The 25,168-nt window shown below is 39.8% G+C and overlaps 1 protein-coding gene across 5 annotated transcripts in view; it reads right to left on the bottom strand.

The window, feature by feature from the left end:
* TEX9 (testis expressed 9) overlaps positions 1–24,332 on the bottom strand; it is a 65,556-nt gene extending 41,224 nt beyond the window's left edge. For 4 of the 5 annotated variants that reach the window (XM_062205972.1, XM_062205975.1, XM_062205976.1 and 1 more), the window contains exons 1-7: positions 24,273–24,332; positions 24,075–24,166; positions 15,627–15,690; positions 13,294–13,373; positions 6,924–6,972; positions 6,103–6,185; positions 2,091–2,269 (exon numbers count right to left, since the gene is read on the bottom strand). In XM_062205972.1, coding sequence (XP_062061956.1) covers positions 2,091–2,269; positions 6,103–6,185; positions 6,924–6,972; positions 13,294–13,373; positions 15,627–15,690; positions 24,075–24,166; positions 24,273–24,299 — 574 coding nt within the window. In that variant the 5' untranslated portion in view covers positions 24,300–24,332. The remainder of the gene's footprint in view (positions 1–2,090; positions 2,270–6,102; positions 6,186–6,923; positions 6,973–13,293; positions 13,374–15,626; positions 15,691–24,074; positions 24,167–24,272) is intronic. The other variant, XM_062205973.1, reaches the window with a different exon arrangement.
* Between the last annotated feature and the right edge of the window lie 836 nt (positions 24,333–25,168).

The raw sequence follows: 25,168 nt of genomic DNA, 5'->3' as shown, positions 1-25,168 counted from the left end.
GAGGTCCAAAATATATCACACAGAACTTAAAGCAGTCTCAGGTCAGTAATGTCCCTAAGTGTTTGACAGAAACAAACACAAATGCTCTCTAGGAAAACTCAACTTCAATCCCAGACATTCTGATTATAAAATGTCAGAGTATAACACATCCCAATATCTGGGAAGTTAAAATGCAGTTTATGTGTTTCAAAAGTAAACAAATACATTAATACCTTTTGTCACACTTTCTCCCACAAACCTTCACTAAGACCCATCTTTAGTTATTCATTTCTCACAAAAGTTCTTTATTAAGTAATATCAGCAGTAAGTTAATAGACCTATAAACAAATAAAATAACTGAACTTAAAATCCACTCATTAATTATTCAGTTATTCATCCAAAACTATTCAATCCAGTGTATAGCAGAGAGAAGACAAGCCTTGCCCTCAGGGAGCCTATTATGAGCACAGTTATTGCCTGTGAGAAGCCACTAGGACAAACCACACTAAGCCATATACACATGAGGAACAGAACTAAAAACTGCTCCACTCACACCTGCTGCTTTCCTTTGAAGTGCCCCCAGTACTACCACGGGGCTATGGTTGGCTGTAACCTTCCTACATTCTCTCTGGCCTCAGCGCCCCTCCAGCCTCTCATGGAACTCCAGGTGAGCAGAGGATAGAAAGGAAATGACAATAAGTTGGCAATAGTTGGTGTCTAGGGTTAAAAAGGAAGAAAAAAAAAGGAGAGCACAACTTTCCCCATTTGTTTCTCTCCTCAGCTGTCAACTTTATCTCAAGGAGCTCAGTGTCCTCATGCCTTGAGGCCCAAAGCCTAACCTGCTCTCCCCTCACCAGATTGAATCTTACAAAGCAATCTATGCTTAAAACCTATCCTGATCTTCTCCCCCACACAACCCAGCCACTCCAAGCCATCATCTGGAGTGAGAACATTCTCCCCAAAGGGAAGGCACGTAGGCCAAAGATACTAAGAAAAATAAAGAGACGAAGTAGCAGAGACATAATTTATCCACAAGGAAAAGCACCATTTTAGGTAAACTAAAATGTCTGGATTCTGGAAGCAGGAACATTTTAACAGAGCCATGATGGATTCTACGGAGCAATAGCCACCATCTGCCCATCATGTCCTTGAAGACATCTTGAGAGACTGAAAGGAAACCTCCTATTCCGCTTATCTTTCCTGCCTACAACTAGCACCATAAAGCTTGATTAGGTAAGTAAATGTCACATTTGCATAAAACTGAATTTGCTCCTGGCAATTAACTAATATGCAACACAATAAACATTAAACACACAAAATGTATGACTTGTCAAAGAATCAGAGAATTTTAAAAACTTGATCACCTAAAATAAACTATTAAATTTTTGAACAAAAAAAACTGCTGTGACAGAAGGACCATGTGGCTTTCATGAGGTCATAACTAACAGCTTTACAGGTCAGCACTATGTTCATACATTCTCAACCATCTTGTTTCTTGTTTTAATAATATAGGTGGTTCCTCATAAATTCAACAGTTTTACAGGCATTTCTGGTAAATAAGGTAATGGTTCTACATTATCTAAACTTAGCGTTGTGATTTTTCCAGTGATATGTCAGGAAGAGTTAATACAGGAAAATCACACTCATTAGGAAACTCGTTTCATTATCTTATATGATGAATAGCAATAACTCATGTTTCTGCATGTGCAATATGTAAGAAATATGTAAACTATATTAATATAACATAAAAGGAATTCAGAAAAATGTTTTATTTTAATGAAAAGCCATATATGATAAAACATGCTAATTTTAGCTGAAAAGTGTTCAATGAAACCAATACTATCATCTTTTTATTTTTTACTTCTTATAATGGAAAAAAATCAAACATACACGAAGGTACAAAGATAATTTCAGTGAACTGCCACTTACCCACTACCCATCTTTAATAATCACTGACTCCCAGCCCATTTTATATCATCTATTATCCTGCTTACTCTGCCCACCATCACATCCCACTAGATTATTCTGAAACAAATCCAAGACATCACAACACCTTTTTTAAATGTAAGAAGCTGCTCACAAAAAATTTGTGACATAAAGAAAAGACCTACCTGTTCCAATGTCTTTACTAATTCCAGAGAAGATATCATCATCTACACATTCAGGTAAGCCTTCTTCCTCTAGCTGCCCTTCAATTTTGCTAATTGTTTTTGCCAGAGAAAAGTCTGAGAAATCCTCTGGAATGGCAACATCATCAGCAGTGTGTACATCTGAGTATTTCAATTTAGCACTAGAAAAGTGAAAATGAAACAATGTACACATTTCTTATAAACAGAACAGAAAGGCAAAAAGGAGATACAGTGTTTACCCAAACAATAATGCAAATAAAAAATGTGAGTTTTAAGCTTGTGATGAAAACTATAACTCTTTCAGTGACTATGAGAGACATAACAGACTTTAGAACTTTGTGAATCACACACAACCACTGAGTTGGAGAAAACTTTATGAGGCCAGTTGGTCTAGACTGTGAATCCAATCATGCAAATAGCAAAATCAAGAATACCAAATTTGACATGCTAGTCAAATCTAGCATATGGCTTTTAATTTTACATGCTTCTGGATCATAACAGATATGGATTGCCCTGGGCATAATTCTGCAAACACAAAATAATCTCTTGAGAAAGCCTTAACAATAATTAGCCCAGTCAAGTTCAAATTTTTTCCACCTATAGAAACATTCTATTTTTTTAGGTTTAAATTTTATTTACTTACTAATCTTATTTGAATGGCAGAGAAAGAAAGAGCTCTCATCACTTGTTTACTCCCCAAAAGCCCCAAACAAGTATGCCTGGATCAGGTGAAAGCAAGGAGCCATGAATTCAATTCTGGCCTCCCACTTGAGTGACAGGAATACAAGTACTTGAGTTATCACCTGCTGCCAGCCAAGGTGTACATTAGCAGCAACTCAGAAATGAGACAGGAGCTGGGACTCAAACTCTGGCATTCCAACAAGGGATGTGGGGATCACAGGTATTATCTTAACTGCTCAACAAAATCTCCCACTCCCCCAAAAACATTCTAACCAAGACCAAAGTTCATCAAAAAGTTAGATTTGACTTTTAAAATGAAGTCAGGTTTTTTTTAACTTATCCTGCAGTTTTTTTATTATTATTATTATTATTATATTTATTTGAAAGACAGAGTTACAGAGAGAGGTAGAGACAGAGAGAGGTTTTCCATCCTCTGGTTCATTCCCCAGATGGCCACAACAGCTGGAGCTGCACTGGTCCAAAGCCAGAAGCCAGGAACTTCTTCCAGGTCTCCCTCGTAGGTGCAGGGGTCCAAGGAATTGGGCCATCTTCTATTGCTTTCCCAGGCCATAGCAGAGAGGTGGATTGGAAAAGGAGCAGCCGGGACAAGAACTGGCATCCACGTGGGATGCCAGTGCTTCAGGCCAGGGCTTTAAGAGGCTGTGCCACAGTGCCAGCCCCAAAGTCAGGTTCTAATAGTCTAACATAAAACCAAAGGCTTCAGAAGTCTACAGAGGCGCCTTTCTCTGAAGGGAGGAAGGAACCTCCACTGTGACACGGCCTTGACTAAACAAGTTCAGAGTCGGTGAACTCAAGGAACTTCCATAGCCTAGACAGCTCATAGCAAGAGTCTCGGGTGATTGCTGACGTCACAAATAAGAGTGCCAATTGTTAAATCAACAACGGGAGTCACTGGGTACATGCTCCCCACATAGGATCTCTGTCCTTAATGTGTTTTACTATGAAACTTAAAAACACTACTAGTCGAACAATACCCTATACCTTGTGCGGTTGTGTGAGTGCAGCCTGTTGAAATCCTTGCTTAGTATATACTAAGTTGATCTTCAGTATATGAAGGTAATTGAAAATGAAACTCGATAAAGGGTGGGATGGGAGAGGGAGAGGGGAGGGCCACGGGAGGGAGGGAGGTTGGGGGGGAAGCCACAACAATACAAAAGTTGCACTTTGTAAATTCACATTTATGAAAAAAAAAAATAAGTAAATCTCAAAAAAAAAGAAGTCTACCTAGGGGAAAAAAAACTTTTAAAAGTACAAGTCTGAAAATCAGAGAACCATTTCAGGGTAGGTGTTTGGCCTAGCAATGAAGACACTGGTTAAGAGGCCCATGTCTACACTGGAGGACTAGCATTCAAATCCTAGTTCTGCCTCCTGACTTCAGCTTCCTGCTAATACAGTCCCTGGGAAGCAGCAGTGACAGCTCAAGAAACTGAGCTCTTGCCACCCATGTGGAGACCTGAATTGAGTTCCTAGTTTTTCAGCTTTGGCTTTCCGATCTAGGCTACTGCAGGTACTTGGAGAGTGAACCAGATGAGAATGTGCTCACATGCTCATTCTCTCTGCGTCTCTCAAATTACATACATCTTTCCAGGTAAGTATGTATCTATGCATGCACGTAGAAATGTGGCGTACATTCATTTCTTCATCTATTTTATCTTCTGTAACCCTTTTTCTTCCCTTTTATCAAAAAGAAGAGGAAAATGAAGTTAAACCAAAAAATGTAAGAATTAATAATATTTCTCCAGAATTACAATGCAATTTTCAGTTTGGGTAAGTAAAAGACATAAACGTAGGAGCTCACTGAGACTAAGCAGCCGATTGGTGCAATCCCACCCTCTTCCTTTTCTAGAAAGCCTCTGAGCTTACACAGCCTCTTGAGCCCTTCTTATGCTTATAACACTAAAATCAGTCTTTAATTCTTTCTCAAAAAAAGCAATAGGATGTAGATTATAAGTATACACCACAGTCTTATTTAGAGCATAGCAAATCATTCTGTACTTCATTATATACCATAATGTGACAGTCTGACAAACACTAAAAAACTTGAAGTCTATCTAGTCTATTTGTGAGAACTTGGTGGAAACAAAACAAACAAAAAACCCTTAGATTTTTGTCCCAGTTCTAAGAAAACATCACTACATATAACATTTCAAAGATGGTGATTTTGCTTAAGAGGACAATACAAAATATTCATTACCTGCTATAAAACATTTCTGAACAGAAAATATTTTAAATTATTGAATGTCAGTGAGATGCATAAAGTAAAATTTTATATATTTGCCATATCAAAAGATCTAGAAAAAACACAAAAAGCCTAATAATTAAGAATGATGGTACTGGGGCCGGCACTGCAGTGTAGCAGGTAAAGCTGCTGCCTGTGATGCTAGCATCCCATATGGGTGCCAATTCGTGTCCAAGCCACTCCACTTCCCACCAGCTCTCTGCTAATAGCCTGAGAAAAGCAGCACAAGATGGCCCAAGTACTTAGGCCCCTGCCACTCACGTGGGAGACCCGAATGAAACTTATAGCTTCAGCCTGGACCTTTGTGGGCTGTTGTGGCCATGTGGGGAGTGAATCTGCAGATAAAAGATCTCTCTGTCCTCCCTTTTTATTTAACTCTGACTTTCAAATACTCTTAAAAATATGATGCTACTGGGGCCAGTGCTGTAGCATAGCAAGTACAGCTGCTGTCTGCAGCACCTGCATTCCATATGGGCTCTGATTAAAGTCCTGGCTGCTCCACTTCCAATCCAGCTCTCCGCTAATGCACCTGGGAAAGCAGTAGAAGACAAGCAGTTGGTGCTCTGCACCCACATGGGAGACCTGGAAGGACCTCCTGACTCCTGGCTTAGGATTGGCCCAGCTCCAACCATTGCAGCCACTTGGGGAGTGAACCAGTAGATGAAGATCTGTCTTGGTCTCTCCCTCTCTGTAACTACCTTTCAAATAAATAAATAAATCTTTTTTGAAAAATGATGGTACTAAGAACTATAAAACTGAAAAGAAGTAACACTTTTATTTATTTTTAGTTTTTTAACAGATTCAATATAGTTCATAAATATAATTCTAAGAATATAAAGATTTTCTTTGTTTCTGAGATTACCTATTTTTAATTTACATTTAGTCTTATAGTCATAGACTTAATTCTCCACCAAATAAAAAGTCCAACAGACAATAAGATCCTAGTTCAGTAGGATTATAGGCAAGGACTATAAACAACAGTCAAATGGAAAGATGACCATTTTACCCAATACAGTAAATTTTAAAGCAATCACTTTTAAAACTATACTATACCTTGAATTTGTTTTCTTTCCTTTATTTGCAGATAGTAGTTTGTTTTGAACCTTGTTTACAGGACCATTGTTTTTTGTTTTTGGCTACATGAAAAGAATTTAAATAATTAGAATCTAATATCTGACAAGGGAAGAAATTTGTAACACATGGAATATGCAGTTTTACCAAAAAGAATTGCTGTTTTCATGGAATTAATCAAATTATATTTTCAATGATCCCAGAATTATGAATTTTGGGGGAAAAAAAACCTAGGTAGTACCAGGACCAAGAGAGCCAAAGGTAAGGAATACTGAAAGAAACTCAAATAGCTAGTGGAATGTTAAATATAGATATTCTGACCACAGAATTTAGTTTTCCTCACTATGCCCTTGGTAGGCATCCCTGGCCTTCATATAGCCGGTGTCCTAGGCCTAGAGCTCCATAAGTGGAGAACACATAGTTCCCAATATGTCCAGCACTGGAAGAGTTATCTCTACACTACAAGCATTTAAATGAATGAACCCTTCAAATCACCTTCTTAGGATATGAGTACCTTTCTTTTACAGGGTCTTCTCTCTACTAAAGCTTCAGAGGAAAAATTAAAAGTCTCAGGTTACAAACTCACAGCCTGTATGATTTTTATACTTTACCTCCAAATTGGTCAGTGAAATTATGAAACAAAAAAAGCCTCCATTTATTATATGGGCAACATTTCATGAACAGATCCCTGAGTACCAAGGTTTATATATTCTAAAGTTGTGTTCTTCTGTTTTGTCTAAGTTTTAAAAATAATCTAAATTCTACAGAATGTAATTACATTCACAGAAAGTTTGGTTCCATACCTTAGTTTCTGAATGCAGGTTAATCATCCCTTCATCTGATAATAGTCCTCTACAGACCAAAAATAAATATATATAGATGAGGGTAAATGGAGAGAAAAATTCAACAGAAATTTTATTTGAAAGGTGAAATGTACAATTATCAAGTAGACTCTGCTATAAGTCTAATTATCTACATGTTAAATTCACTTTGAATGAATGTCACAAACAAGTGATTTGGATAAATAATTCACCTTTGAGATATATAACACCAATAGTTTTGGAGGAGAATGTAGCACAAATTTTAATGAACAGAAATCAAAAGAAGTTACTCAAGGCTTTACACAGAGATTATCCATTTTAAAAATGATTCATCACCGGGTTTTTTTTATTGTGAGTTCACTCAATGTTACCATTCTTCTAAGGCATTTAAAGAATTTGGCCAGGAGTTACTTCCATATGGGCCCTGGTTCTAGACCCAGCTGCTCCATTTCTGATCCAGCTCCCTGCTAATGCACTAGGAAAGCAGCAGAAGATGGCCCAAGTGCTTGGGCCCCATCACCCAAGTGGGAGACCTGAATGCAAACTCCTGGCTCCTAGCTTTGGCCTGGCCCAGCCTCAACCTTTGTGACTATTTGGGGAGTGATCCAGCAGTTGGAAGGTCTCTCTCCATCTCTATCTCTTCCTCTCTAACTCTGCCTTTTAAATAAATAAATCTTTAAAAAAATAATTTTCCCCTATTATACTCCGTTTTCACATTATACTCTGAACACTACAAAAGTAGGGATTATGTCTGCCTTGTTCTCTGCTGCATGCTTGGTACTTGTCATGGTATCTGGCATATAAGCTCTTAAACTGGTACTAAATATTTTCAAGCGGATGAATAAACTTATCTAAAATGCAGATCATTTTAATGTACTTGGTTTTCAAAACATGTTTGTACTTTAAAACATGAAGTATTTACAGGGATCTACAACCATGGCCCATGGGCTGAATCCACCCCAAACTCATTCACTTATCTACTGTCTATGACTGTTTTCATCTTACAACAGCAAAGTTGTATAGTTTTAACATAGTATATATAGCCCACAAATCCAAAAACATTCACCATATGGCTCTTTACAAAGTTCGCCTACCCTTTAACAAATGTCTACAGCATCTGCACTGATTTTTTTTTTTTTTTTTTTTTTTGGACAGGCAGAGTGGACAGTGAGAGAGAGACAGAGAGAAAGGTCCTCCCTCTTGCCTTTGGCTCACCCTCCAATGGCTGCCACGGCCAGCTGCGGCCAGCGCACCACGCTGATCTGAAGCCAGGAGCCAGGTGTCTCCCCCTGGTCTCCTGTGTGGGTGCAGGGCCCAAGGACCTGGGCCATCCTCCACTGCACTCCCGGGCGAAAGCAGAGAGCCGGCCTGGAAAAGGGGCAACCAGGACAGAATCCGGTGCCCCGACCGGGACCAGAACCTGGTGTGCCAGCGCCGCAGGCGGAGGATTAGCCTATTGAGCCACGGCGCTGGCCAGATCTCTTTTAAAATATACCATTTCATATCTACTGTTGCTATGTAAAATATTCTACCATATCCTCTAAGAATTCCTAACTATATGCGGCCAACTGGAGAGTGAACTAGCAGATGGAAGATCTCTCTCTGCCTCTCCTTCTCTTTCTGTGTAACTCTTTCAAACAAACAAATAAATAAATAAATATATTTTTAAAAGAATTTTTAACAATAGTAGAGGCCATAAAATCACTTTCCATCAGATGTCACCCAATGAACTAGTCACACATAGGTTTTTTTCAACAAACACAAAAATATAGACTATACTAAATATAACCTCTTAAATTACTAGAACCACTGGATGAATGAAAGTCTTTCAAAGTATCTTACTGTTACAGAAACTAAGTAATCATTCTCACAGGACATAAAAAATGTCAAATATTTTACAAATTTAACTGTCATTTTTATTTCTCATTTCAAATTAATGTTTGCTGTCTCTTGAGCATATTTTCTGCTCGTGGCATCCATACTTCCTACCTGGCCCACATCAGCCGAAAAATATTTAATGGTTATGTGTCTTGAATCTTCAGGTTTCACAGTAATATTATTTTGCTGGTATAATTTCATGAAATTAAATTTGTTCATGAATAGTTTATTTGTAAATAGACTGAAACAATCTATGGGTGAACCCTATTTCTAGAAAAGTAAAAGACATATAGACTACAAAGGAAACTAAATTCTGATCCCCTACATATGTTTTAAAATGGAGTAACTTTGGGAATTGAAAACATTTTATAAAATATAATAACTGACTATAATTATTTAGGTGGATTACCAGTGCTCCAACCTGAAATGGAAGATATCTGCACAGAAGTAGCTTTCAACTTTTTTTAAAAAAATTTATTTTATTTATTTGAAAGGTAGAGTTACAGAGAAGCAGAAGCAGAGGCAGAGAGGTCTTCCATCTGCTGGTTCACTCCCCAGATGGCTGCAAGGGCTGGAGCTGAGGCAATCCAAAGCTAGGAGTCTGGAGCTTCTTCCAGGTCTTTCCTGTGACTGCAGGGTCCCAAGCACTTGTGCCATCTTCTGCTGCTTTCCCAGGAACATTAGTAGGGAGCTGGATGGGAAGTGGAGCACCTGAGGCTAGAACTGGCACCTATATGGGATGCCAGCACCGCAGGCAGCAGCTTTACCCTCTATGCCACAGCACTGGCCCCAATTTTTACCTTTCACAGCTCCCAGCTAATAGTCAAATGCTATGGTAAGAGCCATCTGTTCAACAGTAGCATTTTAAAAAAAAACTACCTGTTGTAGGTAAACAGGTGTCTTTACCACTTTACACTTGGGGAAAATTTAGTACAAAAAAATTATCAGATTTGTTTTCATGCTTCTGAAATATGTCTCTCACTTGCTTCAACAGAAACTAGAGATCATCTGTTGCTAATATCATTTCAATTCTTTAGTTAGTTGGATAAAGTTATATGTAATCTTATGTGCACTCAAATTCTAGAATTTTGCTGTTAAGTAAATTTTTATAAAATGTGTCAAAATTACATATAATAAGGATGAGTAGTTTCAAACTCTATGTACACATGTATGTGTATCAAATGGTGATATAAAAACACATTTTGATGTACTAATAAAAAATGCATGGGGCTGGAGTTGTGGCGTAGCCAGCACTTGCAATGCCAGCACCTTACATTGGTGCTGGTTTGTGTCCTTGCTATTCCACTTCTGACCCAGCTCCATGCTAATGGCCTGAGAAAAGCACTGGAAGATGGCCCAAACACTTGGTCACTGCCAACACTGTGAGAGACCTGCATAAAGCTCCTGGCTTTGGTCAGCCTAGCACTGGCCACTGTGACCATCTGAGGAGTGAACCATCAGATGGACGATTGCTTTCTCTCTGTCTCTCTCTCGCTCTCTGTAACTCTGGCTTTCAAAAACATCAACGAACCATTTAAAAAGTCAAAAGCAATACATAGGCAATCACTTCTTGGGAGTGCCAGTAGTTAACCTATAACTAATAGGGCACAAAATCATTTTTAAGGCTTATTTATGTAATTTATATATCATAAAATACACCTGCTTAAGTTATACTATTCAATAAACTTTAACTTGTGTGATCACATAACCACAACAAGAGAAAATTCCGTTATCCCAAAAAGCTTCCTTGTGTAGTCCCCTAACCATTCCCCAAAGCCTCAGATAACCACTGATCAGATTTCTATCCCTACAGTTTTACCTTCTCCAGCATATCAAATAAATGGAAAAAAGGTCGTGTACATTTTTGAAATCTAGCTTCCTTCACTGAGTACCTATGTTATTGCTGTATCAGAAGTTCATTGCTTTTTATTGCCAAGTAGTAGTCCACTGCATGGATACACCCTAACTTGTTTATCCATTCATCATTTGATGGGTATTTGAGTTGTTTGAAGTTTCTGAAAGTTATGAATAACACTGCCCTAATATCTGTCTGCAGGTTTTTCTTGGACGTATGTCTTCATTTCTCTTGAGTAAATATCGAGGAAGGGAATTAACTGTTGGATTGTATGCAATAATTATTTCTGAAGATATGTATAATATTCTAATTAAAGTATGAGCCAAAAATATTACCACTTTAGTCACACAATTCTCATTTGTTTCTAAGCCCTGCAAGGTGCCTATCCATTTGCCTAATTAGGGTTGCACAGCTCTCAAAGTCTGGCTCTTGATCTTAGAGAATTGGGGAGCCATGGCTGTTTCATGATTTAAACAGCCATGAACAATTTCAATCTGCTTTTACAGCTTCTTTGCTGATGCAACCACTAGTGACCTTCCTACAATTGGTTTTGGTCTGTTCTATGTGCCATTATCACATCCACAGTACCTTCCAACACTACAATTCATTATTACATTTCTTGATTTTACCCTGAACTTCTCTCTTTCTCAATTTAAAAACAGGTTAAAGTTGTCAGGCTTCTATGGAGAGACTACTCTCTGTTTAGATCTTTACCATAAGCTATTTATCCAGCTGGAAAGTTTCAGTAGATGCTATTTAATCTGGTCCCTGACCCAAAGGACTTCAGCTCATTGGAACGTTTTATCCATAGTTGAAAAGGCCACAGGTTTATTCTTTTTTTGTTTTTTTGCCTTAGTTCAGTTTTTATAGACTTTTGTTCTTCAAATATGTCTTCAAGTTTATCTCTTAATTCTTGAAGTCTAAAAGCAGTTGATTACAATGAGAAGTCATCAAGGCTGGGTAGGATAAATAAATCAGTGGAATATAATTTAGAGGTTTTATTTTCAAACTATGTCTATGGTCAACTGATTTTTAACAAGAGTGTCTGCACCATTAATATGGGAAAGAATAGGCTACTTAACAAAAGATGCCAATGACGGAAGGTTGATCCTTTCTCATACCATATAAAAAATTAACTCAAAACAGATCAAAGACCTGAATCTAAGAGTTAAAGCTATAAAACTTCTTCCAAGAAACCAAAGGTATAAATCTTAATTGCCTTGAATTAGGTAATAAAGTATTCCATTTCATTTCTGCTTGCAAAAAAGCCAATACTCTCAAACATATTTCTTTCTTACAATACCATGCCTAATACTTCTAACAACAACAGCACAGATTCCTGATATTCAGTGTTCCAACCTCTTCCACTAGTGCGTAAGTTCATTAAAAATCTAGGGGTCAGCGCCGTGGCACAGTAGGTTAATCCTCTGCCTGTGGCACCAGCATCCCATATGGGTGCCAGTTCTAGTCTTGGCTGCTCCTCTTCCAATCCAGCTCTCTGCTGTGGCCTGGGAAAGCAGTAGAAGATGGCCCAAGTCCTTGGGCCCCTGCACTCACATGGGAGACTGGGGAGAAACACCTACTCCTGGCTTCATATCAGCACGGCTCCGGCCATTTGAGGAGTGAACCAACGGAAGGAAGACCTTTCTCTCTGTCTCTCCCTCTCACTGTCTGTAACTCCACCTCTCAAATAAATAAATAAATAAAATCTTTAAAAAAAATCTGTTCTGCCTCTCAATTTACAATCGGTGACAATTTTGTTAAATTTAGTACATGACATTAATTCTCTATCTTTACAGTCTTCAGCAAGTTTCCTTGCTGACTCCACCTAACTACTAATCTAAAGACACACTTTGAGAGTTTTCATTATGCAGCACTCAACTCCCAATGCCAATTTCCAACTGAGTAAGAAATGCTAGGATAGTCACCTCAAAATCTCAGTGCCCTAACATACTCAATGTAGCAGCAGACAAAAAGGACCCCTTTCTCCCACATATTCCACAGGATCACCCAGACAACTTATTGGGAGGTTTCACCAACTGAAATTTCACTGATCTTTGCACAGAAAGTCATTTGGAACTCCATTCTGTCTCACCTAGAAAGAAGTTAATTTGACTTTTGTTCACAACCCAATGACCAATGCAAAAGACTTAGAACTTTGGTGATCATCGTGGTCTCCACTCTAATAAGATTTTACAATTTTGTTCACATTACTATTTTTCCTGTAAAACTGATTCCTAGTACTTTATAGTTCCCTAATTTGACAATCCAGAAACCTACCTGAAATTCAAGAAAAAAAAACCTGATAACATATTATCTTTACTAATTATTTACCTTTATCTAATTTTGTAATTAGATAATTTGTTGAGATTTTTAAAGAAAGGTAGTACAGTTTATACCTTTGGCAAGTACTAGTTCTAAACTGCAGGATTTTGAAGACAATAATATTTATTTCAAAATAATTCTATGAAAATAACAGATAAAGAGCTTGCATTGTCACAAATGCTCAAGTATTATTAGTTTACATTATATAAATATTCTTCAAATTATAGATTTTCAACATTTGCATGTAAAAATTTTTGTATTACAAGATCCATGAATATCATTTAAATCACTTACCTTAAACTGTAATCACCTTCCTCTTCATATGATTTAATTTGTGATGAAATTGGCCTAGATCGTACCTCTTGCTGATCTCGCTAGTTAAGTAAGTAAAATTAGGTCATATATAATACAGGAAAAACCCACAAAATTAGGATATATTGAAGTGACCCTCTAATCACTCATCATTTCAGCACTGTCCCAAGTTTCTATGGCATTAAGGCACAAAATTCTGAATGTTATGGTATACAAGTAAGATCTGTAATATCATAGCTCCACCTTTCATTCATTCCAGGTTATAAAAACTAGTCCTACAGGGACAATGTCCAGGGTATAAAAACAAGTCCCAAAGGGAAAATGTAAGAGTAACAAAGCCTTGAAATACTTCCAACTCTTGCTTTCTCTTTACATTAGTCTTCCATCTCATATAGCAATGGAAATTAGAAAGTGGCATACAAAATGCAAAACAAAAAAAAATCCATTTAATGGGTACTTAAATCAGGTAAAATTTAAATGTTGAAAACACCATGAAGATGGTAAAAATGAAGTACCAGAGGCCAGCATCTAAAGCCCTAACCTGCAATGCCAGCATCTGATACAGGAACCGGTTTGTGTCCAGCTGCTCTACTTCCTATGCAGCTCCCTGCTAATGACCTGGAAAAAGCAGCAAAAGATGGCCCAAGTGTTTGGATCTATGCTGTCTTGGTGAGAGACCCAGATGAAGCTTCTACTTCAGCCTGGTTCAGCCCTGGCCGTTGTGGTCATCTAGAGAGTAGACCAGCAGATAGAAGATCTCTCTATGTGTCTAACCTCTGCCTTTGAAATAGTAAGTAAATATTTAAAACAAAAATGAAGTACCTCGACAAAAGAGCTTTTTGACAAAGATACATCAAGAATTAAAAGTAAACAAAAAAATCAGGATGGCAAAAGCTGTACTTAGCTTCTATGGGGAAAAGGGGATGTCCCCTCCCCCTTTCCCAGCCTTTTTCACTTTTATGTTCTGCTTGTTTTTGAGGAAGAAAGGTTCTTTTTAGGGAACTCTCAGAAAATAATACATAATAAATCTCTCATTCTACTGTATCTTAGGGTTTCTTTGCACATGTTTTCTTCTACTCCTCATACACTGGCAAAACTAAAAAATGGAATAAAAAGTTTTAAAAAAATATTTAATGATAAATGCTGCTAGTTAATCTGTAACCATTATCTACAGATATTACTTGAAACGTTATACATGATACATTCCTTATTCCTAAACTAACAAAGAATTGTGTATTTGTGTAAGACATTAAAATATTACCGAGATTTAATTTCTTGCATCTATCAAATCCATTTTGAAGTGTACAGGGTTTTAAAAGGAAGAATGATACTTAAACTAGGATAAGAACTGGTAGAAGTTTGAAAGTAGACAAATTTACTCCTCACAAAAGGGCTATTCTACCTTATCAATTGACAGTGGGCAGGCTGACCCTCAAGGAGAGATGCCTCAACACAGGAATACCCAATTTAATATCAGAATGTGGGATAATATGCTTAGCTACCCTGCTCAGAGATACAATCTCACCAAATTTTCTTGATTGAAAATGTGATTCTAGTCTACCTCTAAGAATCTGAGTTACGTCCAGCTGCAAAAGTTGAGGAAACAAATTATCACTAAATTTCAGTAATAATTATCACTTAATCAACTTTCATCTAGAGGACAATTTATGTCAATCTCCACTGAAGTACAGGGTTAATGCTATCTACTCTCAAAATATTAATCTTTTGATACTAGGAAATACTTAATTATGTAATATTAAGATTCCAACTCAATGAATGGAAAATGTAAAAAGTGGAAAACACTTTTCCAATGGTATTTTTAAAGCTTTGGCTTACCGGGGCCAGCGCCGTGGCGCAGTAGATTAATCCCCCACCTGCAGTGCCAGCATCCCACATGGGCGCCATTTCTAGTACCAGCTGCTCCTCTTCCAATCCAGCTCTCTGCTGTGGCCCGGGAGGGCAGTGGAGGCCCTCACCCACATGGGAGACCAGGAAGAAGCACCTGGCTCCTGGCTTTGGATTAGCGCAGCTCTGGCCAATGAGGCCATTTGGAGAGTGAACCAATGGGAGGAAGACCTTTGTCTCTTCCTCTCACTGTCTATGAGTTAAATCTTTTTAAAAAAGAAACTTTGACTTACCCAAAACATACCCATACATATATACATACTATGTTCATGCATATGTAATCATGTTCAATTTGTGATAATTTATTGAGCTGTATATTTATTGAGTACATTTTTGATATGCTACATGAAATTAAAAAGTTAAAAACCTAGCATTTACACAGAATTACTAATAATTGTGCATTTACTTACGATTACTTCTTCAGCTTGTCGAACCAGGTCAGCGGTTTTTGCTTCCAATTCTGCATTTAAGCGCCTAAAAGCAGAAAGTAAGTTAACTGAAATACACAGAAGATTCTTAACAAAATTGAAAGTCATTACACTTCAGCAAGTTGCCTCATACACAAATGGCAAACACTGCCAGGACATTTCCCTTCTCAGACAGGCAAAGCTGTCAGAACTTACCGTCCCAACTCCTCGACTGCGGTAGGGGCTCAAACGCTGGCAATGCTGGCCTTTCTGGGGCCCTTTACTCACTGCAAGTGAAGGGGCTTACCTGACTCCTAACTTGGGAAGAATACAAACTGCATGCGTTGAACTCCGCTGTAACTGTCATCTTCTTGGGACTGGCTACCTGCAGGGAGCACCAGGTTCTAACCTCAATCCTCCACAGAAGACAGGAGGAGGCAGAGTTGGGGGCGAGGCCTGCTCAGGGAAGAGGTGTGGCTGTCCTTAGGCAGCTACATCTGGGGTCCGCTGCATGTTTCCATAGCAGCCTCATCAAAAACAAAGGAGATTATTCTGACCCTCACCTGCCACTATTTTTTCCAATCTATTCAGTATCTAGCGAAATATATTGTTTACTTAGTCCCACCAAAACCACAAGAATGACAATGTCGCTGAAAGATATTGCTTTTAAAGGACAAATTGCTTATAGTTTTACTACCATCATTCGACCACTTTTATTTTTGAATTTATCTTCCAATTTTCATCTATAACATTTACAAATTTTTACTTTTTTTGCACAGTAATGGAGTGAATGTGTAACGTCTTTACAATTCTTTACAATTAGCAACTTAAATACCTGCATGAAACTCCAATGAATCGCAGTTAACATAATGTACTAAACTCTTCCATTGTCAAAGTCAGTTTTTAAAGGTTAACAGTATATCAGCATCTTCAAAAAACATTCACCTTTTTTCTCCTATTGAAAGGTCATTTTGAGACCATTTGGTTCTTTTGAAGTTATAAGCAGACATGAGTAAACAGAAATCACTGACAACCTCTAATCCCAGGAAAAAGAGAGGGGCACTACCACATTCTTTATTAAAACAGTCTGATATTTTAAGAAATATTTTTATATTTTGAGATTCTTTGGTCAAAAGAAAAATATTTACAAAACACTTAAAATCTGTATTTAAGGTGCTGTTAATCTGAATTTTACATTTCCTAGCAAGAGTCCTGAAGACTTAAATAGAAGCTCCCAGTCCTTACAGTAAATCGAGATGACTAAGAAAACCAGTCTTAAATTCCAAATCCAAGGAAACACCGGGTAAAATATGATGAAGGAAATACTTTGCTGAGCTCAAACTCAGGCAAGGGAAATGCCCTGGTACTAAATATAAAGCAGCAATTCAAAGTGAGAGCAGTAAACAGGAACAGAAGCCAAAATAGCTTAACAGTTAGAAGCTGAGGCACGTGTGAGTCATGAAGGGGGACACCTGTGAAATACACGCTACAAAACCTCTGCCCATAACCTTAGGAGAACAGAAAAGCAGCCACATCCAGCCATTAAAACAGAGTGGAATCCAAATTCACCCTCCCAGATGTTCCAGGAACACTATGCCAAAACTTTCATGTGGAAGAAAGCAGGCCTGGAACCAGTGAAATCTCTAAGCTAGTAAAGATAAATTTCAAACCACCCTATAGAGAAATGTACCCATCTAGAATATATGAACTCCCTCACACAGCAACCCTACTAACGTTGACTTGAAAAATACAAGTTACATAAAGAAATAAGCCACTAAAATGGAGAACCAGCACATGAAAGGGAAAATTAGTACCATGAGAAATGGAGACAAAACAAACTAAGGAAGATTCTTTAACATTTTAAATTTGGAAAAAAAAGTAAGGACACCATTTGACAAGACCCATATATTAAATTAAAGAACACTGAATTTAAAAAAAAAGAAATCACCATAACTGAAAACCAAGATCAATCAAAATTAAAAGCTCAAACTCAGTCGATATGGCAAGCAATAGAATGGACTGAAGAGGAATGGACGAATTAGAAATGAGCATGAAGAGGGCTGGCATTGTGACATACGGGTTAAGCATTGCATATGCGACATCAGCATCCTATAAGTGACATCAGCATCTCTTATGGGCACAAGTTCCAGTCCCAGGTCCTCCACTTCTGATCCAGCTCCCTGATAATCTAAGAAAGCAGTGGAAGATGGTTCAGTATCTAGCGAAATATATTGTTTACTTAGTCCCACCAAAACCACAAGAATGACAATGTCGCTGAAAGATATTGTTTTTAAAGGACAAATTGCTTATAGTTTTACTACCATCATTCGACCACTTTTATTTTTGAATTTACCTTCCAATTTTCATCTATAACATTTACAAATTTTTACTTTTTTTGCACAGTAATGGAGTGAATGTGTAACGTCTTTACAATTAGCAACTTAAATACCTGCATGAAACTCCAATGAATCGCAGTTAACATAATGTACTAAACTCTTCCATTGTCAAAGTCACCTGCACCTGCACCCACACTGGAGATCTGAAAGAAGTTCCTGATTCCAAGCTTTAGCCTGGTTCAACCCTGGTCATTGCAGCCATTTGTGGAATCAATTAGTGGATGGAAGATCTCTTTATGTCTTTCAAAAAAACAAACAAATCTTAAAAAAAAAAAAGAAAAGAAATGAACATGAGGAAATCATCTACAAGAAGGTATAGAAAAACAAAGGGATAAAAAAACACCAAAGAGAGTTAACATCCATTAAAGACAGACTCTGTGACAAAGACAGGTGTTATCTATCTGTTCTCTAATAGAAATAACAAAGAAATCCTACAGAGGAAGAAATTTCAATATTTGAAGAGATAATGCTGAAAATTTTCCAAATAAGAAGGACGTGGATCTCAAACAGAATACAGAAAGCAAATTCACACTTGTACATATGATAGTGAAATGGCAAAACTAAACTAAATATTCTGAAACTCCCAACTCATTATTTTAAAAGATCAGAGAAAAACAATACAAGTATCAAAAATCTGATGGCAGATGGATCATTAACGTCTGTGCATGCCAAGACACAGCAAAAGGATGTGCTGAGTGGACTGAGGGAAAAACTGGCCGTCTAGAATTCTATGTTTGGATAAAATGTCATTGAAAAGTAAGTTCAAAGGAACAGAACTCTCAGAAACACTGGAGCGTTTAAGACAGCTCTTCACATAAAGAGTTAGTAATGAAGGGTCTATGCGTCAGGAAGGAGGAAAGTGAACCTGGAAAAAAAAGATTCATGAAGAACAAGATATCAGAAAACACTATAAAACTAAATTTTTTTTTTTTGACAGGCAGAGTTAGACAGTAAGAGAGAGAGAGACAGAGAGAAAGGTCTTCCTTTTCCGTTGGTTCACCCCTCAATGGCCGCTGCGGCCAGCGTGCTGCACCGATTCGAAGCCAGGAGCCAGGTGCTTCTCCTGGTATCCCATGTGGGTGCAGGGCCCAAGGACCTGGGCCATCCTCCACTGCCTTCCCGGGCCACAGCAGAGAACTGGACTGGAAGAGGAGCAACCGGGACACAATCCGGCGCCCCGACCGGGACTAGAACCCGGGGTGCCGGCGCTGCAGAGGATTAGATTAGTGAGCCGCGGCACCGGCCAAAAAACACAATAAAACTAAATTAATACAAACTAAAAAGTCACACTGATTATTAACTGGGTGTAGGTGTTTTCAAAACAAAGAATTATCTAACTTGAAGGAGGAAAACCAAGTTAAAGTATTCTAAAATCTTTCCAAGGGGCCGGTGCCATGGCTCACTTGATTAATCCTCTGCCTGCGGTGCTGGCATCCCATATGGGCGCCGGGTTCTAGTCCCGGTTGGGGTACCGGGTACTAATCCCGGTTGTTCCTCTTCCAGTCCAGTTCTCTGCTGTGGCCCAAGAGGGCAGTGGAGGATGGCCCGGGTGCTTGGGCCCCTGTACTTGCTTGGGAGACCAGGAGGAGACACCTGGCTCCTGGCTTTGGATCGCGGCCGCCATTTGGGGAGTGAATCAACGGAAGGAAGACCTTTCTCTCTCTCTGTCTATAACTCTGCCTGTCAAATAAATTTTAAAAAATAAAATCAAATCTTTCCAAGAAAGAAAAAGGAAAATAAAATATGAAAGGAAAATAAATAATGAAATCTCATTCACTCTAACGGTTGACAGACAAAAACCAAAAATATGATAGAAAACATGAAAAATAAGATGACTAAGGCAACTTCAAATTAGCAAACATAAATTCATCAATTAGGGGCCAGCCTCGTGACATAATGGGTTAAGCTGCCCCCTGCAACGCTAGTTCAAGTCCTGGCTGCTCTACTTCTGATCCAGCTCCCTGTTAACATGCCTGGGAAAGCAGCGAAAAGTGGCCCAGGTCTTTGGGCCCCTGCACCCATGGGTGAGACCCAGATGGAGCTTCTGGGTCCTGACTTCAGCCTGGCCCAGCCCTGGACACTGCAGCTATTTGGGAGTGAATCAGTGGATGGAAGATTACTATCTGTATCCCTCTCTCTGTAACTCTGCCTTTCAAATACATAAAATAAATCTTTAAAATTAGATTAGCAAGAAAATCAAAGGTAGTTCTTTGAAAAAAACAATAAAAATCTTCCATGTAGATGGAAAAGATGAAAGCAAACCACACGGGGAAGTACCCAGAAGAAGGATGTAGAAAGGTATTCAAAACATTCATGGAAAAATGAAATTAAAAGATGCTTATACTGGTGCAATTTTTTAAATCGATGCACAGTTTCAATAATACACATTTTCCATATTTTTGACAACTCTTCATGGTTGTAGATACAGTCCCGATTTAAAACATATAAGCATAAATTCACACAAATATATTCTATTAAAACATACATAAATAATTTTTAAAAAACTATCAATAACCAAAATTTATTCTAGAAGAAATAGTGAATCTAAATAGATAACAACCGTTGAGGAAACTAAATTCATAGGCAAAAAGAAATCAGTTGACAAAAAAAACAAAAAAGAGTCAAACAGGTTCACAATTTTAACCAAGAACAAAACAATCCCTAAACATAAAAAGCTTTCAAGACCATAAAAAAAAAAGAAAAACAATCCAACTTATTTCACAGAGCTAAGATAATATTATTAAAATCAGAAAAGAAAATAACTCATAAAAAATAAAATAGAAGAAAAGCATACAACCAACTTCATTTGTGTTCGTGGATACAAAAAAACCCAAAGTAAAATTACAGCATCCAACTATCTTTAAAGGAAAACAACAGATTTGTTATTTTCATATGATAAAACATTAAAAGGGAAAATATATCACCACCTGAATTAATTAGAGAAAAAAGTGTTTTGAAGGATTTAACCTCTGCTCAAGTGAGGTATTAAGGGGAATAATTTCTGTAAGTTTGATGAAAGGAATCTACCAAAACCCACAACAAACCTGAAAGGCAATGATAAATTATTTAAATAAGCTCCTCAAAGTTATAACCAAGATAAGGAAGTGCACCACCATTTTTTTCTACTACACACTGTACTAAAGGTCCTAAATGCAGAGGGAAAAAAAAAGGTGATGATGAATAAGAAACTGTGAAGAGATAAAACAACCCTAATTTGCATGTGATATGACTATCTTCATCAAAAATCCAAGGAACTCAATATAATGAATTAGTAAGTTTAGAGGCCAGTGCTGTGGCACCGCAGGTAAAGCTGCAGCCTGCAAGGTTGGCATCCCATATAGGTGCTGGTCTGCTCCAACTGCTCCATTTCTAATCCAGTTCCCTGCTGATGGCCTGGGAAAAGCAGTGGAAGACAGCCCAAGTGTGTGGGCTCCTGCTACCCACATGGGAAACCCGGATGAAACTCCTGGCTCCTGCCTTCAGTCTGCTCCAGTCCTGGCCTTTGTGACCATCTGGGGAGTAAACCAGTGGATGGAAGATTGATCTCTCTCTGTCTCTCCCTCTCTCTCTGTAACTCTTTAAAGTAAATAAATATCTCTTTTTTAAAAAAATTGAGATTAGCAGGGCTAAAATTTCTGTCTCTATATAAACATACATATAGCACCAACAAGCACAATCAATAAAATACAAATTAGAAAATGTTATTTTAAAAAAGCCACTCATTGCAGTAACAAACTACACTTCAAATTATATACCCAATACTTTCATGTAATAAAATGATAACTCCCGCTGAACAGAACAGTTCCTATAATTTCAGACTTGAAACAGTATTGCATCTCCAATGGCACACTAGAGTCAGGTCCATAATACACTCTCAAGTAACTTAAATGAATTAACTTAATCAACATAGGTATTTAATACTACCTAGTCAACTGGTAATGGAAATCACCATTTTGGTTCTGGCACAGTTGATACAGAACCGTAAAAGGACAAAAGGTCAAGATGCTTAAGTACTCTTCTGAATTGGGATAACTGGCCCATTTGATAAGGGAGAGAAGGATGACTGCCCATCTACATGCTGTGGCAATCTGGCTTGTGTTTAGCCCATCTAAAGATAGTGCTCTTCAGTATTAATTTTTTTTATATATTTGACAGGTAGAGTTATAGACTGAGAGAGGTCTTCCTTCCGTTGGTTCACTCCCCTAATGGCCACCACGGCCAGCGCTGCGCCGATCTGAAGCCAAGAGCCAAGTGCTTCCTCCTGATCTCCCATGCGGGTGCAGGAGCCCAAACACTTGGGCCATCCTTCACTGCCTTCCCGGGCCACAGCAGAGAGCTGGCCTGGAAGAGGGACAACCGGGACTAGAACCTGGCGCCCATATGGGATGCGGGTGCCACAGGAGGATTAACCAAGTGTGCCATGGTGTCGGCCCCCTTCAGTATTAATTTTAAATATGCTTTGATTTTACATATATGATAGTAACTATTTAATTTTTTCTTTTTTTTTTTTAATTTTTTTTATTTTTGACAGGCAGAGTGGACAGTGAGAGAGAGAGACAGAGAGAAAGGTCTTCCTTTTGCCGTTGGTTCACCCTCCAATGGCCGCCGTGGTAGCGCGCTGCGGCCGGCGCACCGCGCTGATCCGATGGCAGGAGCCAGGTGCTTCTCCTGGTCTCCCATGGGGTGCAGGGCCCAAGGACCTGGGCCATCCTCCACTGCACTCCCTGGCCACAGCAGAGAGCTGGCCTGGAAGAGGGGCAACCGGGACAGGATCGGTGCCCCAACCGGGACTAGAACCCGGTGTGCCTGCGCCGCGGCTCACTAGGATAGTAACTATTTAACACTCTGAGGAACTACCAGATTGTTTTCCAAATTTTAAATCAGTTTTTTTTATTATTATTATTTCAAAGGGAGAGTTAGAGAAGTATCTTCCATCTGCTGGTTCACGCCACAAATGGCTGCAGAGGCCAGGACTCAGCCTGGAGCCTAGATTCCCATCTGGGACTCCCACGTGGGTGCAGAGGCTTAAGTACTTGGGCCATCCTCTGCTGCTTCCCAGGTGCATTAACAGGGAGCTGGATCAGAAGCCGAGCAGCCAGGACTCCAATTGGGGATCTTATGGGATGCTGGCACTGCAGCCAGTGACTTAGCCTTTGGCACCACAGTTACTTCAGTTTTAATTAAAAAGAAGGGAATTGCTAAAATATGCTTCCGTAAGAATGTCAGATGGCAAATAAAACAAACATGGTCTCTGCCCTTGTCGAGCTGCCCTTTAGTAGAAGGGACACAAAATCCAAAAACCAATGAATTGACTGTAACAAATTATACTAATTACAAAAGAAAAACCCGAAAGACAGGAACAACAAACAACGCACAGCCTAGTATTTAACATGGTCAAGGAAGGCCTCTCGGGCATTTCGGGTAGAAAGCATGTGCGATCATCCTCAAGGAAGAGAAGGAAAAAGTTTTCAGAACTAAAAGGCCACCAAGATTGGAAAAGTTAATAGAAAACACACACACACACACACACAGGCGCGGGCACAAGATCAAATAAAAGCACAGGCAGGAGCCGGATGCGTCAGAGTTTCTGAAGCGCAACAGGAAACCAGTGCGGCTTTTTACGCAGAAGAACGACATGCTCAAATGAACAAGAGTGCTCGGGCTTCCGTGTGACAACGGAGGAGGAGAACGGCACTTCCAGCCGCACGGAGAAACGCGCTTTCAACCTCCAGAGAATCGCACCTCACGTCGGCTCCAGGCCCTGGAAGTTACGCGAAATACTCTAAACCGGGAACCGAAAGTGGCCGTGGCGGCTCCTGCCACCCGAATCCTTTCGACAGTGTCACCTAGCTAGAGAACACGTCTCCTCGAGCAAGACTGTCGCCCCCTTCAAGCATCTTCTGGGAAGCAGGCGAGGAACCACGGCGGCCAGGGGGGCGGCGGGATGCTGGGAAGGCAACGCTACCCTGGGGGGGCAGCCCCAAAGACGCGGCCAGTCTCCCGGAAAAGTGCTCGTCAGAGAGAGAAAAAAAGGCTCAACTTCCAAGTGTCTTACTTATATTCTTCCTCCTGAGCGAGGAGGTCCCGTCGGGGACCCGCAGGCTGCCGCACGCGCGACGGGAGCGGCGTCCCGGGACCGCTGCGTCCCTGTAAAAGAGGCAGAGCCTTTCAGACCCGGGGTTCAACCGAGTTATTAGGCGCCCCTGCCGCGGAGGGCCCACCCGCCACCCCTCGAGGCCGGGGGTGAACTGACCCTCCGCCCAAGACTGCGCCCCGCCATCTTTCGCGGCCACGACGCGGTTACTGAGGCAACGACGCATCTTCCCGCGAGAGTTCCCACATCCCGCAGGGGCGGGAGCCCCCTTCCCGCTCTCCGGACGCTCGGCGCGAGCGCTGGGGCGGGGCCCGGGGGCGGGGCAGTGGGCGGGGCCCGGGGGCGGGGCAGTGGGCGCGGCGGGTCGGCGGTTAATTCCAGCTCCTCCCGGCCGGTCCGGGAACCGGAGAAGCCGATGTAGTGCTTTGACTTAAGCCTGAGTGTATTCTCGAATAGGGGTGAAAGGGCTCCAGCCAGAGAACGCAGGTCTGTTTCTAATACTCCATAGGCAGCAGGCGAGTGACGCCCTACCCTGTTGGGCTTTTGCAACCATTCGTGGCCAACGTGAGCCTAAGCCCCCTTTATGTAAAATGCATTCTTTTCTCAGGTTCTGATTTCTAACGTTTATTTAGAGCGGGAGGAGCTCGGGCTGTCAAGTCAGTCGGCCTACGTTCATATTCTGGTTCTGCTGCTAAGTACTGCCGTGGGAAATCACTCTGTTACCTCAGCTGCGTCATCTGTGAAATGGGAGGAAGAGTAGGGCCCAGTTCACAGGGTTGTTCTGAGGCATAAATGATATCAGCCTGAGAATCAGGGAACGCCGTTGAAAGTCCCTGGTGCCAGCTATTCCGGAGTCAGATTGAGAGTGCAGAAACAAGCCTTCACATGAACGAGGAGCTGATCCTCACCAGGGCAGTCGGACATTCAGTGGGCAAAGAGTACTCGACCACAAATGGACAACAGTTGGATATCCACATGCAAAAGAATGAATTGGACCTTACCTTATACCATGCACAGTTTTTAAAAAACATTTATTCATTTATTTGAAAGGCAGA

This window comes from Lepus europaeus, chromosome 11 (assembly GCF_033115175.1).
Source record: "Lepus europaeus isolate LE1 chromosome 11, mLepTim1.pri, whole genome shotgun sequence".
Taxonomy (NCBI): domain Eukaryota; kingdom Metazoa; phylum Chordata; class Mammalia; order Lagomorpha; family Leporidae; genus Lepus; species Lepus europaeus.
Note: the sequence above shows the minus strand (reverse complement) of the source record. Positions and strands in the feature narration are given on the sequence as shown.